The 17,696-nt window shown below is 39.0% G+C and overlaps 1 protein-coding gene across 1 annotated transcript; it reads right to left on the bottom strand.

Annotated features, from left to right (window-relative positions):
- Positions 1–2,322: 2,322 nt before the first annotated feature.
- On the bottom strand, positions 2,323–17,148 carry LOC113529045 (uncharacterized). Its single transcript, XM_053228667.1, has 17 exons — positions 16,521–17,148; positions 16,121–16,203; positions 15,865–16,021; positions 15,506–15,667; positions 15,105–15,230; positions 14,250–14,324; positions 13,798–13,946; positions 13,560–13,599; positions 13,383–13,487; positions 6,878–7,375; positions 6,256–6,338; positions 5,459–5,615; positions 4,639–4,800; positions 3,642–3,767; positions 3,448–3,522; positions 3,215–3,360; positions 2,323–2,539 (listed from the first exon to the last, which is right to left on the bottom strand). Exons 1-17 carry the CDS (start codon positions 17,106–17,108, stop codon positions 2,422–2,424), a joined length of 2,850 nt encoding a protein of 949 aa, XP_053084642.1. The 5' UTR covers positions 17,109–17,148; the 3' UTR covers positions 2,323–2,421.
- Positions 17,149–17,696: the final 548 nt, after the last annotated feature.

Genomic DNA, 17,696 nt, shown 5'->3' with positions numbered 1-17,696 from the left:
TGGCGGATCATAAAAGATCAAAAGTTCGCTCAGGTACTGTGGCGCGAGACCATTTAGTGCTTTATAGGTCGATAGTAGTATTTTATAATCAATACGAAATTTGATTAGGAGCCAATGCAGTGTGGATAAGATAGGGGTGATGTGGTCATATCTTCTGGTTCTAGTAAGGACTCTTGCTGCTGCATTCTGGACTAACTGGAGCTTGTTTATGCTCCTACTGGAACATCCAGACAGTAAGGCATTACAATAATCCAACCTAGAGGCAACAAAAGCATGAACTAATTTTTCTGCATCATGTAGTGACATTATATTTCTTATCTTAGCAATATTTCTGAGATGAAAGAAAGCGATCCTAGTGATATTATCTACATGAGCTTCAAATGAAAGACTGACTTTACCTTAGTATGTGTAGAGAAGTCACCATTTACATCTACAAACTGATAACGATCAGTCAACTTAACTAAACCTGTTCTGAGACTATGTGCTATGCTACAAGAAATGAGAACCTTCTTGCGAAAATGTCGTAAAAATAGGAAATATAACTATCAGACATACTGTACATAACAGTGATATTAAACTATAAAATAAACTATATACAATAAATATACTCTGGTCACATTTACATGAGTTTGCGGTGAGGTTTGGTGCCAGTTTGCACTTTGTATATTCAGGATATATGATGGAATATTGCAATAGTAACGTATTTATTGACGTACTGCACCGCTTTAAGCAGGGGATCTGATCAAAACACACCCTGGGGAACCTGGAGAACCCACAGGAACCCTGCCTGGGGAGAACGTGTTAAACTCAGCACAGACAGTAACCCAAGCTCAGGATCATACGGGGAACCCTGGAGCTGTGAGGTGGGAATATTACTGCGTATCAGCGTGACACCGCACTGAATTTATTCAAATTTAATCATTAAATAATAAAGATTTATGAGACTCGTCTCTCAGTTTGTGACTAAATTAAATCGACACTAGATGGAGCCACTGATTTACAGAAGAAACACTGAGTGAAATCCTAAAATATACATTATTAGATATATTATATCCTAAAATATTACAGAAATGAATATTATACATTTGAAATATTCTTACCTTACCTTATTGAAAACCTTCAGATGATGTAGTTTTGTTTTGATGTTATTATAGCATAATTAAAATCTGGATTTAATTATCTTCTTTTCTGTAACCCATGGAGTTGTTTCAGTAGGATTTATTATTTCTATTATTATTTTTATTTAACGATAATCAGCTTGTGTACTTCAGTTTTTCATTGTGAAATACAGAAAGTGTATAATTGATTGACATTATTCACCGACATAGTTACATTATTATTCAATGCTCATTAAGTTTCATTTAATGATATTGATGTTATTTAATAGATAATGGCATTATGTTTGTTTGAGTGAAGGAGTGTTTCATGTTGAAGAGGTTGCTTTTAAGTGATTTATAATAATTCAGTAATTTTATTTAATGTTTTTTCTCTCTGTGCTTTTGTTTAAAACTTCTCATTAAAATCCTAATATTTAAATAATTATTTAATTACATGAATATTTGCTAAGTGTAGGCTAGGGCTGGATGTGTTCCAGGTATTTCATTTAATTCGGTCGATTATTATTATTATTATTATTATTATTATTATCATTATTATTATTATGTGTACATGTGAGTGTGTACAGTGTGTGTGTGTACAGTGTGTGTGTACAGTATGTGTGTGTACAGTGTGTGTGTGTACAGTATGTGTGTGTACAGTGTGTGTGTGTGTGTGTACAGTATGTGTGTCTGTGTGTACAGTATATGTGTGTGCAGTATGTGTGTGTACAGTATGTGAGTGTACAGTATGTGTGTGTACAGTGTGTGTGTGTGTGTACAGTATGTGTGTCTGTGTGTACAGTATATGTGTGTGCAGTATGTGTGTGTACAGTATGTGAGTGTACAGTGTGTGTGTGTACAGTGTGTGTGTGTACAGTATGTGTGTGTACAGTATGTGAGTGTACAGTATGTGTGTGTACAGTGTGTTTGTGTGTGTGTACAGTATGTGTGTCTGTGTGTACAGTATGTGTGTGTGCAGTATGTGAGTGTACAGTATGTGTGTGTGTGTGTACAGTATGTGAGTGTGTGTGTGTGTACAGTGTGTGTGTGTGCAGTATGTGTGTGTACAGTATGTGTGTGTGCAGTATGTGTGTGTACAGTATGTGAGTGTGTGTGTGTGTGTGCAGTATGTGTGTGTGCAGTATGTGTGTGTACAGTATGTGTGTGTACAGTATGTGTGTGTGTGTACCGTGTGTGTGTGTGAATGATACACAGAACACAGAGATGAGCTGCAGTGGGTTTTAGTGTTTATTCAGGTGAGACAGTGCCGTGTTTCTCTCGGCCACACGAAGGCGCTCTGGAGCTCTGGAGCCGACTCTCAGCTTCATTTTTTAACGTAGGAGGAACTGGATGATGAGGAGGAGATCACCTTCCCGTCCACCACCTCCTCCACCACTGTGATCACCTTAGTCCTCGAAGTGCTGGTGGACGTTGTCTTCGTACTGCAGGGGGCAAATAATTACAGCTAGTTATTACCATAGTATAATTTATTATTAATCCGCAATTTAAACAATTCCGATTGATCAGATAGATGGACCAATCATACAACTATTTTTACTGCTCAGCTCCTCCTCTGACTCCGCCCACTGGTCACAAACTCTACTCTCTGATTGGTCCACCAGAGGGTGCTGCTGAGTTCTGTTCTAGATTTTAGTCCCCAGACGTTTCTTTTGAAACATGGCCACCGCCTTGTGTGTGTATGTGTAATAATAATAATAATAATAATAATAATAATAATAATAATAATAATAATAATGACGATGATGATATTATTATTATTATTATTATTATTATTATTAAGATAGACCAATCATATGACTATTTTTACTACTCAGTTTTTTTAAAATACATATCTCAAGACAACATTTTTGCTAGTTTATTTTTAGTTTAAATTTTTTTGTTGTAATTTTTTGTTTGTTTTAATTCTTAGAAAACTGTAAATTAAATGTGTTGCCACTTTTTGGATGGAATTATTTTAAAATATTAAAGTTATTTACTGACCTAGATAACGTGCTAGTTAGCCAATTGACACGTAGTTTTGTTCACATGCTAACGTTACCTCACGCAACACTCCAAAAACGTGTTACATCCCGAGCTGTAGTTCACAAAAAACTCACGTGGTTGCTTCTCCATCCAGCAGTCTCCTGTACTCAGCGATCTCCAGCTCCAGTCTGGTCTTGATGTCCAGCAGTAACTGATACTCCCGAGACTGACGCTCCAGATCAGCCCGAAGCTGCACCAGCTGCTCCTCCAGATTCATCACCTGAAAACAGATTAAAATCTCATTAATTAATCTTTGAGAAGTGTTGAAGTGTTAACATTAAATAATGAACAGGCCAGTAAAGCTCACCTGTGTTTGGTACGCAGACAGACGCATGGAGTAACGCGCCTTCGTGTCATTCAGCGTGCTCTCCAACCCTGCTTTCTGTGACGAACAGTGAGAAATTATTCAAGCTTTAATCTCATACGCTAGCTTTAGTCTCGTAATTCCCCCATTAGCTAGCAGGCTACAGTAGTGAAGATGTGCGTGATGATGTTCCTCACCATGGACAGCAGGGAATGCAGCTCGATCTCCAGAGCCTGCAGACGCGATTTCAGGGTTTTGATTTCGGTTCGAGACGTCTGCAGGTTCTCAGTCTTAGTGACCACCTCATGTTTCAGAGTCTCTGTCTACAAAAAAAACACAACATTAAGATTAATTTTTATAACCAATTCAAAAAGAAGCAGTGGTAGTAATTACCCAGGATGCAACACAAACAGTAATGACCATAATGTTTTACTGTTGGGAAAGGAAAATTGTTTTATAAGACCAATAAATTAAAAACAGCGTCCTCTGATGGGCAAATTTATAGAGATAGATAGATAGATAGATATAAAAAGTTTGTGGACACGTAGTGTAGATTGTAGAAAAATTAGAGCCACCATTTCTGCTCTCATTGGTTATGTAGAGTAAATTGTCCACTAGTGGGCGCTGTGCTATTGTATATTTATATTTACATTTACACACTGTAGTATATCATGCTACATAGTGAACTATATTCTGTATTTGACCAACCAGTGACCAGAATTTCATCATGTGACTATTTTTAGACAAGACATCACAGTCACCTAAAATTTACTGGCCTGAAGGCAACATAAAAGCGATGATGTCACGTCGATGATCAAGTTTGCGATTGGCTGATCAACTTTTCTGAACCTGTCACTCTGAAGATCAGGAATCGTGAATAAACATGTTAATAAACGTTTATGGAAATATTTAAAAAGGGACGGAGCCTATAGTTAGTCTGTGTTCCTGTCTTCTGTTTCAGCTCCTGATCTCTGACTCCGCCCACTGGCCACAAACTCTACTCTCTGATTGGTCCACCAGAGGGCGCTGCTGTGTTCTGTTCTAGATTTTAGTCCCCAGACATTTCTTTTAAAACATGGCCACCACCTTTATTGAAGAAAAGTGTGTGTGTGTGTGTGTGTATGTTAATAATAATAATGATAATAATAATAATAATAATAATAATAATAATAAAAGAGTCTATGATGAGCTCACCTTGGCTTTGAACCAGTTCTCCACTTCTCTCTTGTTTCTCGCAGTGACCGCTTCGTAATGTTCACGAAGTTCCGCCAGGACTTTAGTGAGGTCCTCCTGAGGCGCGGCGTCGACCTCCACGTGTACCTGCCCGCTCATCTGCTGACGCGCCAATATCATCTCCTACAACATTAAACACACGACCCACTGTTTATCAATCACACAAATAAATACACAATGTGACTCGTATAGAATACGTCAAATCCTCTGAGTCGCCATAATTAGCTGACAGGTTACTCTACGTTTCCTTTATTTGTGTTGCATTGTGACACTTTGTCTATTTACAGTATATAATCTGTCATTTGGGTATTTTTGTATTCTTTTACAAAGTCGTAAATATTACAGTTCTAACAATAGCTAGCCAGCAAACTTGATTAGCTACACATGAGGCAATTAGCTAAGAGAACTAGTTAGCTCGCTAATGTTACGGCAGTGCTGCTTTTAGCTACCTGGCAGTATTGCTAATCTATTATAATGTGTAAATAAAATCAGTGATTTATGATAATCACCTCATCAAGATAAAAAGTGTAATTAAAACAAAGGCTAGTAATGAAGTTCGTGTTCGGATGATTAATTTATCTTAAGCTCTGCACGTATCTAAACAAAGACAAAAAGAATTCTAATTAGAATTAACGATTAATTGTTACTACATAGTGATGTTAAAGGGCGTGGCCTAAAGCATGTACACGTAGGTTGCAGTTGATGTTCTTCCTTGTAGCTCCTTCTCATGCATGGACAGGAAAAGCTGTATTGTTAATTTGTTCTTGGACGCACAACTCACCTCCTCGTGGTTCTTTTTGAGGAAGGCGAGTTCCTCCTTCAGCCCTTCCAGCTGCAGATTCAGGTCCTGCTTAGACAATTTGAGATCCTCGAGCAGCCGCTTCAGCCCGGCGATGTCGCCCTCCACCGTCTGATGCATCGCCAACTCGTTCTCATACCTCGTGAAAGCACAAATTAGTGCGACACGTTATGGCGTGAACAAAAGAAACGATGGTATAACCTTATGTTAATGTGCTGATTATAAAAATTCGGTGTTAGGATCAAATTTGCACAGAATTATAAAAGAAATATTCTCAGTCTTTCTGTATAAAACTGAATTGTGGGCGGAGCTCAGACTGTGATGTCACTAAATAAATTGAATCAATCATGTTCAATTTGCAAACAACATGGCACCTGGAAACCTACAGAGCCTGTGTGCTAAGCTATATTTCTAGCTAGCTAAATTATCTAATGTTAGTGATGCTAGTTGTCATGGTGATGTTTAAATGTATTCTGAGGTTTTGTCTGTGGTTAAATAAATCAGCGAGGAAATGAGGATGTAAATTGAGACTATGGTACTGAAATATCACTGACTAATGTGAACTAGTTTACTAGCAATGAACTAACTGGTTAGCTAATTTAACAGTACTAGGTTATTAGGTATAGCAAGATGACATGATTTACATATTCAAACTTATACATGGTTTCTGAGAAATCTTCCTTAACTCTTTGTATTGATTTCTTGGGTGTAACAACATTTAATTATTAATTATTACCATAATGTTCAGGAGGAACAACATTAAACATTACCACACTCACTTAACCTTGAAGTCCTCCATGGCCAGGCGTGAGTTCTCCATGCTGAGGAGCACTCCTCCCTTCAGGTGGATAGCTGTGTAGATCTACAACACATTAGCGGTGGAAATATTTTTATTACTGCTAATCAGTGTTTGATGCTAAGCGTAATTACAGTTCTATTTTAGTGTTTTCGCAATAATCTGGCAACACATTTGCGGTAAATCAGATCTCGTCTCCTCTCTCGCTCTGTGTTTACACAGCTGAGGAATCCGGCTACCAGCTGCCAAAAATTCACTTAGCGGTCAACGCTAAGTGTAATTACAGTGTAAAATTAGATGTTGGGAGATTTCTGAGAAGAAATTTACCAACATATCTGAGGTAAATGTTGATGTTCCAGATGGTTCTGTCTCATTTCCATGTTGAATGTTTCTTCAGGACTTGCTAAAACTTAGCTCATGGCCCATATTTCCCAGTTACCTAGCAACAGTGTTCTCACGGCATTAACCACCTGAATGTTTGAATGATTGAAGCTTTCTAGAACATGTGAGATTTACAGTGTGATGTAAATGAGTGTTCCTGTCACAGAGCACAGGACAGAACAGCACTGAGTAAAGAACGCTACGGGAGCAGTGATGGACGTTACCTTGTTCTGCAGGTCACTGATGGTGGCGAAGTGGGCAGAGTAGTCTCGAGCCTTGGGTGATGTCTTGCTGTCAAGGAACTGGCGGATCTTGAGCTCCAGTTCGGTGTTGGCCTTCTCCAGACTGTGTACCTTCGCCAGGTAGGAGGCCAGACGGTCATTCAGGTTCTGCATCGTCAGCTTCTCGTTTCCGATCACTGCAGAGTCATCCGAGCCCAGGGAGCCGTAATGGACCTGCGAGAACCTGAAGGGTGCGGCGGAGATTCGCACGTCTGAACTTCCCGCTCCTCCATAAACACTGACGGCACGAGAAGCACCCACGACCCGGCTCGACCTGGAGGATCTACCGGTCATAGAGGAGCTGGAGAAGAAACTTGCCATGCTGCCGTTCTTTCGCTTGTAACTCACCGTCTGACGATTCGACTCGAAACAGAGGGTGAGAGAATAAACATATCGAGTCTCCTTTTTATACTCGGGCTTAGCTGTGGAACTTGACCTCCAAGAATGTCATCCCTGTCCTTAAAACAACAACATTATTAACATGGCACAGGTAAATCCAGTCAGACATCAGTAACACACACTTTTACTCAACACACACACACACACACACACACAATCAGTGTCAGTCACAACCTGTCCACACCCAGTAACAATCCTCGCTAAATAATATAAAGTGCGAGTGTTTAGAGCAGCACAGTGGAAATGGCATCATGCTGATGATTGTCTCCACAGGAACGCTGTCATACGTTATCATTTTTAACTCTCTATATACACACGAGAACGCGAGATCTCTTCTTCACATACGCATTATCGTCAAGTTCTCTCTCTTTTCATTTAAAGCTAATTAACTGATAAAAGAAGCTCAGAATGCTGCGTAGCCAGAGAACAGTACGAGGAAAGCTTTTATCGACTGATCCGAGCAGCTGCTGATCGAATTAGCAAACAATTCTCAATCTGATGCTCAAACACTTTGAGGTTTTATTCAGATTTAATTAGTCTATTGGGTGGATTTTGGCAAATTTGGCAACCTGCTACTGATGCTATTTGATCAGAAGTGGTCCGAGGAGACACATTTGAGACACTTGATAATATCTGGTGTGAACCGATCTCCTGCAGATGTTAGTACCAGGCCTCAGTCAGTCTCCATGCTGTTTAGCTGAAGTAGTGTTATTGCAAAATCACACACACACACACACACACACACACACTCTGATATACTACTGATATTACACTTTTAATTACATTGACAATCCTGTGATATAGATACAAACATACTCATAATGACTTACATAATTTATTTATTTATTTAATTATTTTTACTTGTAAGATATTTGAAAAGTGAGGCGTGGCTGTGTAGGGATCAGCATTAAGGTGTGTAATAAATGCCACAGTGACAGCTTTATAATTCACTCACTGCCTGCAGCAATATCTCTCTCTCTCTCTCTCTCTCTCTCTCTCTCTCTCTCTCTCTCTCTCAAACTTCTGTTCACCTTCAACTCAGTCTGCAAAGATGGCCTCATGTCTGTATTAGCTTCTGGCTCTGCCTTTTAGTTATGCTGTCGCAGCTAGTCCTGCCCGAGTACCTGCTTGCTCTCTGCACACAAAGTACTGTAGTGTGTAAGAGTCTTAGGCACATGTAAAGAAATGCTGTAGAGTAAAGACGCCTTCAAAAATAATGAAATTAAATGTTTCTGCATTAAAAAAATCCTATAAAGAGCAGTAAACAGTAATAAATGAAACAAAGTCAGTATTTAATGTGACGATCCTTCACTTTAAATAAATAAAGCAGTATCTGAGGTGCAGTGTGTGCAGTTTTATAAGGAAATGAGCTGGAAGTGTTACTGAGCATCTTGCAGAAGCAGCCACAGTTCTTCTGGAGACTTTGACTGTCGACTCGCTTCTTATTTCTGCAGCGAAACCCAGCAGCCTTCATTATGTTTTTATCTGAAAAGTGTCTCTTATGGAATCTGCTGCTTTCTTTACTGACATACAAACATTTTTCTGTAACATTTCATTTTGTGCCGGAAAACTAATGTTTGGAATCTAAAATGGTTTTGTACTGAATCCATAATGTAGAAGTCAGAAAATAAACATCTATAACAAAGATTGTACTAAAAAAAAAAAAAAAAGGTGTGTGTGTGTGTGTGTGTGTGTGTGTGTGTGTGTATACTGTATACCTTCTTATACCATTACAGTACAAGAGCACACCTAGTAATCTGTGTTCCTCCCTCTCTCTCTCTCTCTCCCTCTCTCTCTCTCACTACACATGCTACTCCTGAGATGCCAGTGATCCTGATCCCTTCTGCTCTCCGGACCTGCCTGATCCATCCTGATGCCCTACTTCTGGTTTGAGTTCATCACCTGAGATTCACTCGCTGCTGCTGAGGATGGCCCACATGGACAGCCTGAAGATACATGAGATTACTGTAGATGGTAGCACATAGAAACCATGAAGATGGCTGTGGATGTTGTTCCTTGGATAGCGTAAAGACTGCACTCACTAAGAACAGTTTACACTCAAGTCTTCATCACTGACCAGTTAATAACTTAAAGTTAAAACTCTAATGATGCTGAGACTCAGGTTCCTTTAAACACACTCCGTGCTGTGTGTCTCTATAGCGTAGAGTTACAGAAGAGGAATGATTTATAATCGCACTATCCGCTGTCACTCAGATGAGGATGGGGTCCTTCTGAGTTACTGATGCAGAGTTTCTTCCTCACGTCGTCTCAGGGAGCTTTTCCTCGCCACCGTCGCCTCGTGCCTTTCTCATTAGGGATAAATTAAATAAAAATTTTATATCTGGATTTCTGTAAAGCTGCTTTGTGACAATATCCAGCATTAAAATTGTTATATAAATAAAACTGAATTGAAATTATGATGTGTAATATTTCCACATCTGTTACTTTCCGCACACGTTAATAACACCATTATAATGTTTTATATAATAATTTGTTTAATAATTAACGTTTTTATTTCTCACATATTTATGTCCTGTAGGTGTTATGATTATAAACAGTGATTATATAACAGTGATTCTGGTTCTTTTATTCAGTGTAATTATCCTTAATAACGCTCATTTATGCAATTAGCGAACGTGAACTCGCTCTTAGCGTGCAAGTTAAAGGTAAAACACTGCAACATGAAAACAAGGTTGGATCTTAAACGCACTGATGATCAACTTTAGAAAGTGCAGTGATTTTATTTAAACTCACACACCCGGGTCTAACAGAGCTGTGGTTTATTGCTTTCAAATCCCATAATGTTTCAGTTTTTTTATGGTTTAGATTCGATTCGATTCAACTTTATTGTCATTGTTCAAAGTACATATACAAAGCCAATGAAATGCAGTTCGCATCTAACCAGAAGTGCATAAGTGGCATATTTACAATAAATTACAAATAAGGATCTATAGCTATGAGGGTGAAATGTACAGGGGAATGGATGACTTATGTACAGGAGGTGCAGTGGGTATTATAAATAGGGATAAATGTGATCTATATGTGTATGTACAGTCAGTGTACAGTGGTGAAGACGTGTTAAGATTATAACAGGAATATGAACAGGATATACGAATGAATATATACATACATTCATATTATATATATATATATATATATATATATATATATATATATATATATATATATATATATATATATGCACACAAATATATGCATGTATGTACGTACAGTAGTGCAAAAACCGCATTATAATTTATGTAGTGCAAAGAAGCAAGGTGAATAAACAGTGAAGTAATAACTGAAAACAGAGATTACAGTGTACAGTGTGAGTTTTATTTACAGTTGAGTAAATTGAGTTTCATATACAGTTTATTTATGCAGAGACAGAGGGACGGTGTTGGTTATCGGTGCATAAAATCCAGTAGATCACAATGCTCTGTTATTACAGCTGAATATTTCCTGAATGTGTTTGTCAGTTTAATGAAGCTTTCACACTCAGCAGCGTGATTTAACTTCAGACTAATTATAGAATTAATCAACACACCCACTGGTAGCACAACAGAAGCAGGTTTCGCATTGCACACATACCCATAACCACACACCCACATCACACACACCCAGTTCCTGTTAACTGTTTGTCCTGTAGAGCCAATGTGTCAACACACACACACACACACACACACACACATTTTTACAAAGGGTGGATCATTAAAAAGAGTTACAATCAATGCAGACATGTGCTTTAACTGATAACTCAAAGCAAAGATTAAATGTGCACAATGTTTACTTTTGGTTCTGGAAATACTGGTTCAAAGTTAATATTTGGTGAAACCTCAGGGTGCTTTCACAGTTTGTCGGTTCATGAGACACGTTGATTCTTTGGTTCGGTTGCTATTTGGTGCAGTTACACACTGCACATACACAAATAAACAAACCAAAAAGCAAAAACAAAAGCCATTGTCTGAGGGGTGTGTAGGGCTGAAAACATCCTCGTTTAACAGCGACTTAAACCTGGAGACTGAGCTGCAAGTTGCTAAACATGACAGATAGTAGAGTCGGACTACAGTGGACTCGAGTGTGAGAGATTATTTGGACAAACCATAAAATAAAACACAATAACACAAAGCTTAAACACAAAAAGATGAACCAAAACTAAAGCTGAACTAAACAAAACTAAACAAAACAGCAACTACACAATATATTTAAAGGAAGAAATCTAGGTAAGGTAAAACATTATTAAACTGGGAGACAAGCTTTGCCTTCAGGATTCGCATGAATAATGCCGAGTACAGCATCAAAACTATCGAGTGAAACAAACCTGAAAGCAACTAAATGAATAGGTTCAAGGACAAAGATCAAACTGCTGACTAGGAGACAGACTGAACATAAAATAAATGCCATTAACATGGAACAAGGGAATAAAGCTGAAAAGGAGAATATTAAACTAGAAACAAGGATGGAAGCTGGAAGCTGCATGAACATGAAGATAAATGATCTGAATGATGAAGGTGATTAATGAGCGGTGCATAGACGAGCTGGGTGAGGAACAGAACCTTACACCATGTTCCTGGTCTCCACTGCAGTGTCCGTGTTTGTCTTCATGTCTTAGACCTGGGCGGGGTGATCACGGCTGCATGGGAGAGAAGTTATTGATCCATTCCTCCCTAAAACTGTGATGTTTGTGCTCTTGGCCTTTGCTTAAGAATATTAAAATAGCCCGTGAATAAACAGCTGAACCTCGTCTATATAACAGTAATATAACTGAAAAACTCTTCATATTCATTAGGAATAAAACGAGCCCTATAAATAATTTCATGGTGGAAATAATAATTTGATGTCAGTATTCAGTCTTGGTATTGCAGTAAAATTTTAAAGTAGTGTTAGTGAGTTGAATTGGTCATGTTTTATACTGAGATATTCTTAACTAACTACCTAACAATCTCTCTCTCTCTCTATCTCTCTCTCTCCCTCACTCTCTGTCGAGTTACACACGCTACTCCTGAGATGCCAGTGATCCTGACCCCTTCTGCTCCTCCTCACTGCCTGATCCATCCTGATGCCCTACTTCTGGTTGGAGTTCTCATCGGTTGAGTTGCTCGCTGCTGCTGGGGCCCCATATGGACGGCCTGAAGAACTGTTTGGATTGCTGGGGATGGTGCCACCTGGGGGCTGTGGAGATGGTTTGGGGATCATATGGGGAGCTGCACTGTACTGTACTGTACTGTACTGTACTGTAATGACTTGGGACTGCGATTGCTGTAGTGGCTTTGGGGCTGCAGTTGCCACGAGCAGCTTCGTACTCAGGACTCCATCAGTGGATAGATTTTAACCAACCAGACTTCTTGCAAAGACTGTGAATTTACTGATTACACAATAGCACTATTTGTCCATATAGTACACAATAATAGAAGGGAATGATTTATAATGGCACTATCCGTTGCACCCAGATGAGGATGGTTCCCTTTTGAGTCTGGTTCCTCTCAAGGTTTCTTCCTCATATCATCTCAGGGAGTTTTTCCTCACCACCTCACCTCTGGCTCGCTCATTAGGGATAAATTCACAGTGATAAATTCACATATTTACAATATCTTTTTTGTGAATCTATTTATTTCTGTAAAGCTGCTTTGTGACAATGTCCATTGTTAAACTCGCTATACAAATAAAACTGAATTGAAATCGAATTGAATTAACTAACAGCATTAATTAGCATGAACAAACATTAACCATCAGCTTCAATACAGAATTATAGTAACTTATGGCTTAGTTAATATGGTTGTAGTGGTTAAAATCCATAAGTACACAATTTGTAAAGTAATGTAATATACAGTACTTAATAATTTAATAATAATAATAATTGTTAATATTAATAATAATAATACTAATAATAATTTATTACTTTATTTTACATTGAAGATGAATTTCACATGTATTGTTTATTGAAGTTGATGCTCATGTGTGTGAAAAAAATCAAAACAAACTAGCATCATGATTGAAAGTTTATCTTTATTTCTGAACTGAAATGCTAAGTGAAGGAGTAGCAGGTTTAATAGGGATCAATCGGAGGTCCGGGTTTGATAACAGCGTTCTCTCCAGCGTTCTCTCCTGCGTTCTCTCCAGCGTTCTCTCCAGCGTTCTCTCCCGCGTTCTCTCCAGCGTTCTCTCCAGCGTTCTCTCCTGCGTTCTCTCCAGCGTTCTCTCCAGCGTTCTCTCCAGCGTTCTCTCCCGCGTTCTCTCCAGCGCGCTCTCCAGTATCGAATAAGTTGCTGGTGAAATACAGGCAGATAATAATAATGACATTAGATCATTTATCTTGTGTGAATAATTAATTTATCGGCTGAGAATTAATTCATTGTTTTATAGATACGAGCTACAAACGTAAGAGTAAATACCTCTGAATGATCAGAGACAGAGAAGATGGACAGGAAGAGGGATTTACTTGGATTTCTATGGATTTAATTTACCTTCCGATGACCCCTACATCCAGCAGTCTTCTGTACTCGGCGATCTCCAGCTCCAGTCTGGACTTGATGTCCAGCAGCGACTGATAATCAAAACCTTGGCGCTCCAGATCGGCGCGAAGCTGCAGCAGCTGTTCCTCCAGACTCATTACCTTTATTTGGAAAACATAATAATGTGTTCGTTAAGGTGTTCCTATAATGCTCTGCCTACTGGACTTTTTTTTAAATTACAACAACAAAGAGGCTTATGTAAATATGGTACTACAGACATCTATACTGTATTTACTAGAACTGAACTACCTCATCCTTACACTGCCAGCATTGCAATAAGCCTGTATTTACACATTTGTATACTCGTTTAGTATTATATACTGTATTATTTTTATTATTTGGATAATTAAAGAATCTTATGTTATCTTATCAATAACTTTAAAGTAGTGTTCCTTAAGCCTCACCTGCAGTTGGTATCCTGATAACTGCTCAGCGCAGAAAGCCTGTGTTTCTGAGAGTTTTGCCCCCAACGATGCTTTCTGTGGTGAGATAAAGTGGTGAGGTTTTGGTTGATGTTTATGTTGTAAACACATATGCAATGGATTTTTATTTTCATCCACTGCATTACACAATAAACATCCACTCAGTTAACATTTGCTATATTCTGAGGCCATAGTGTGACCAGACATTAGACCCCTGAGTGAGACACGTCACCCTGACCTTGTGTGTGTCTCCTGGCGTGTTGTGATGTTGGTGTCAGAATTGTTCATAACACATTTAGTCTTAACTGCATGCTGTTGAATCAGACATCCTTTCTAAGTCTCCAACAGAAGAAGGTTGTGGTTACTAGCAATTAGGAGGGATAATTGGTCTGAGGACCTCCATCTTTGCAGTCATCACAAGTAAGTAGCTATCTATCATTTCAGTGAATTTAACAGGCTTAGCTAGCTTGCTTAGCTACCATAGTTAATGTATATTGCTTTAATAAACCTATATAGCTCTTATATATTTCTGGTCAATACAGGCCACTTAGCATCATTTAACCACTGACAGGACACCAAACCATAATAATCTTCTGGAACTACACCATCTGAAAGTATTAGTTTAGACGAATAACTCTCCATCTTTTAGGGGTAATCCATAACAATAAGTGAATAACATTTTAAACAATGTCAATCCGATTTCTAAATAAAATTTTGATGTCTTCTTCAGTCAGATTATAACCAAGTAGCATCAGGGTGATGGATGCGCATGCATCTGTTTTTGTTTGCAAGCACCGAACAGGTCTATACATATAAAAGCTGATATGTAAATCTCACCACGGCCAGAACAGACAGGAGCTCGAGTTCCAGGCCCTGCACTTTGGTTTTCTCCGTACTCATTTCTGTTTTGGAGGTTTCTATGGTCTGTGTGCTGGTAGCAACCTCTTGTTTCAGGGTCTCCAACTGCCAATGGAAAAACAGAGTTATAGTTTAGCTGCCATAATCAAAGACATACTCAGGATAAGATAGTCCTAGATTTCTACAGGTCATGGACTCTTGAATGGGACATTTTAATCCCAGCACTACCACAGAGCCAGTTTATGGCTCAGCTCTGTGCTTGGTTTGGATAAAAAATTTTTTGATAAAAGCACATTTCAGTAAACCTGGCATTCTTCTTTCAGCCCTATTCAGATGAGAGTAGTTTGGCTTTGATTATTTGTATACCAGGAGGAACCCACCTTGCCCTTGAACCAGCCCTCGAGCTCTCTCCGGTTCTTGGCAGCGATGGTCTCATAGTGATCACGGATGTCTTCCAGAACGCTGGTGAGATCTTGCTGTGGTGCAGCTTCCACCTCCACATGAATTTGTCCTTTCATCTGGCTGCGTGTGGTCGCCATTTCCTTGGAATACATCAGAGTTGGAGGAGATGTTTTAGATGCTGTGCTCCTTAACTCATTAATCCATAAAGTGATTTCCATAAAAACATAAATATCATTGATTGACTTTTGTTCAATTCTGGCTCAAAGGGCTTATAAATTTCTGAATTTTAATTTTCTCTGACCTAAGTGCATTCTGTGTGCTTGTAAAGCTTCATCACCTCTTCATGGTTCTTCCTGAGGTAGACCTTCTCGTCATTCAGCATGTCAATCTGCAGAGTGAGCTCTGCCTTGCCCAGGTTGATATCGTCCAGCAGCCTCTTCAGCCCAGCGATATCAGCCTCAACAGACTGTCGCAGGGCCAGCTCATTCTCATACCTGCGTAAAGACATTGCATGTTAATTCTTTTAAAAAATACCTCCTTTTCCCTTTGTGTAGTTCATCTGCAATATATTCTTTCCATGTATTAAGTCTTACTTAATTCTGAAGTCATCTGCAGCCAAGGTGGCATTGTCAAGGTTGAGTTGGACTCTACTTTTGAACTGAATGGCATCAAGAATCTGAAAACAATCAACCCAAAGAAATAAAGTGAAAACGTGTGCAATATACTCGATCATGGCGCAGAAGATGATAGACAAACATCCAAGGCAACATTTCTAGGCCATGTGCTCACTATCTAAAAACTAATTTCACCTAAGAATAAATAAAGTACAAATACGTTCACATGAAAAAAATAATGTGATTAGAAAAGGAATGTGAGCCTTTAACTTAGCTCTTGATTAAACCTTTGAAAGCTATATGAGTTCTTTATACATTCTTTTCACACTTTAAAGTCTAAGCTAACTGCAGCAAAAGAGTTCAACTTTAAAGGATTTACTTCAGCCTGGAGCTCATTGATGGTAGACAAGGAGTCAGTGTAGTCCCGTGCAATAGGTGAAGTCCTGCTGTCCACAAATTGCCTGATCTTCAGCTCAAGCTCTGCATTGGCCTTTTCCAACAATTGCACCTTCTTCAGGTAGGAGGCCAAACGGTTGTTGAGGATGCTCATGGTGAACTTCTCATTGCCGATGCTTCCAACAGCCACTTCTCCAACGGTCCCTCCGAACCCAGAACCATATTTGTATGCAACATCACTTCCAAACCCAGCACCATGTCCAAATCCACAACCAAAACCTGCATCAGAGCTTGCACCTAAAACTGTAGCAGAGCTTGCACCAAAACCTGACCCAAGACCTACATCAAGACCTGAACCAAGACCTAAACCAGAGCCAAAGCCTCCACCAATGCTTACTCTAGATGCACTAATGGGCAAGGGCTGAGAGGCTCGGGAGATGTGAATCCCGGAGCATCCTGCTCCACCATGGACACTTCCGGCCCGTAAGCTGCAGACCCGGCTTCCACCTCCGCCACCGATGGACAAGAATGTTGATGGGAAGCTAGCCCTTGTTGTGAAGGTGTCAGACATGTTGATGGAGGCTTTTTGATTGTGCACTGGAGAGTGAGTGAGAACTAGATGTTCAACATACTTTTATACCCTGGTTGAAGCTTCAGACTGTAGCTAAAAAGGAGAGGTTCCCATAATTAAGTTATGTAAATGAATAAAAAGCTGTTTTAATGGGATCATGCCTTAAAGATAGATTTTAAGAATATATGATTGACAGCTACTCTATCAGGGGCATGTGTCATACCACTCCTCACTTCTACATGGGTTTTTGTGCTATATTTATATGTTAACAAGATTGTTTCATCTTTCCGATGGAGATAGCTTTCTTGCTTAATAGTTTGAGAGGAGAGAAAGATCACTGCAATGCAAATATGTAAATTTGCATCACTCTGCTATAACCTATGCCGATCTCACTGTCAAAATAGCAGTTAATATTGTGCAGAGATGATATTTCTGTTTCATCTAGATAGACCTACTCACTGGATAGTCTTCAATTATTTCCAATAGTCTGTGAACATAGAGTATATTAAGAGTATATGAAGCTTAGCTAAACAGCAGCGTGTTTTACTCTGAGGAACAGAGCTGATGTCTTTGATATGGACGCGTCTT

This window comes from Pangasianodon hypophthalmus, chromosome 23 (genome assembly GCF_027358585.1).
Source record: "Pangasianodon hypophthalmus isolate fPanHyp1 chromosome 23, fPanHyp1.pri, whole genome shotgun sequence".
Taxonomy (NCBI): domain Eukaryota; kingdom Metazoa; phylum Chordata; class Actinopteri; order Siluriformes; family Pangasiidae; genus Pangasianodon; species Pangasianodon hypophthalmus.
The sequence above is the reverse complement of the archived record's forward strand: the minus strand, read 5'-3'. Positions and strand labels throughout refer to the sequence as shown.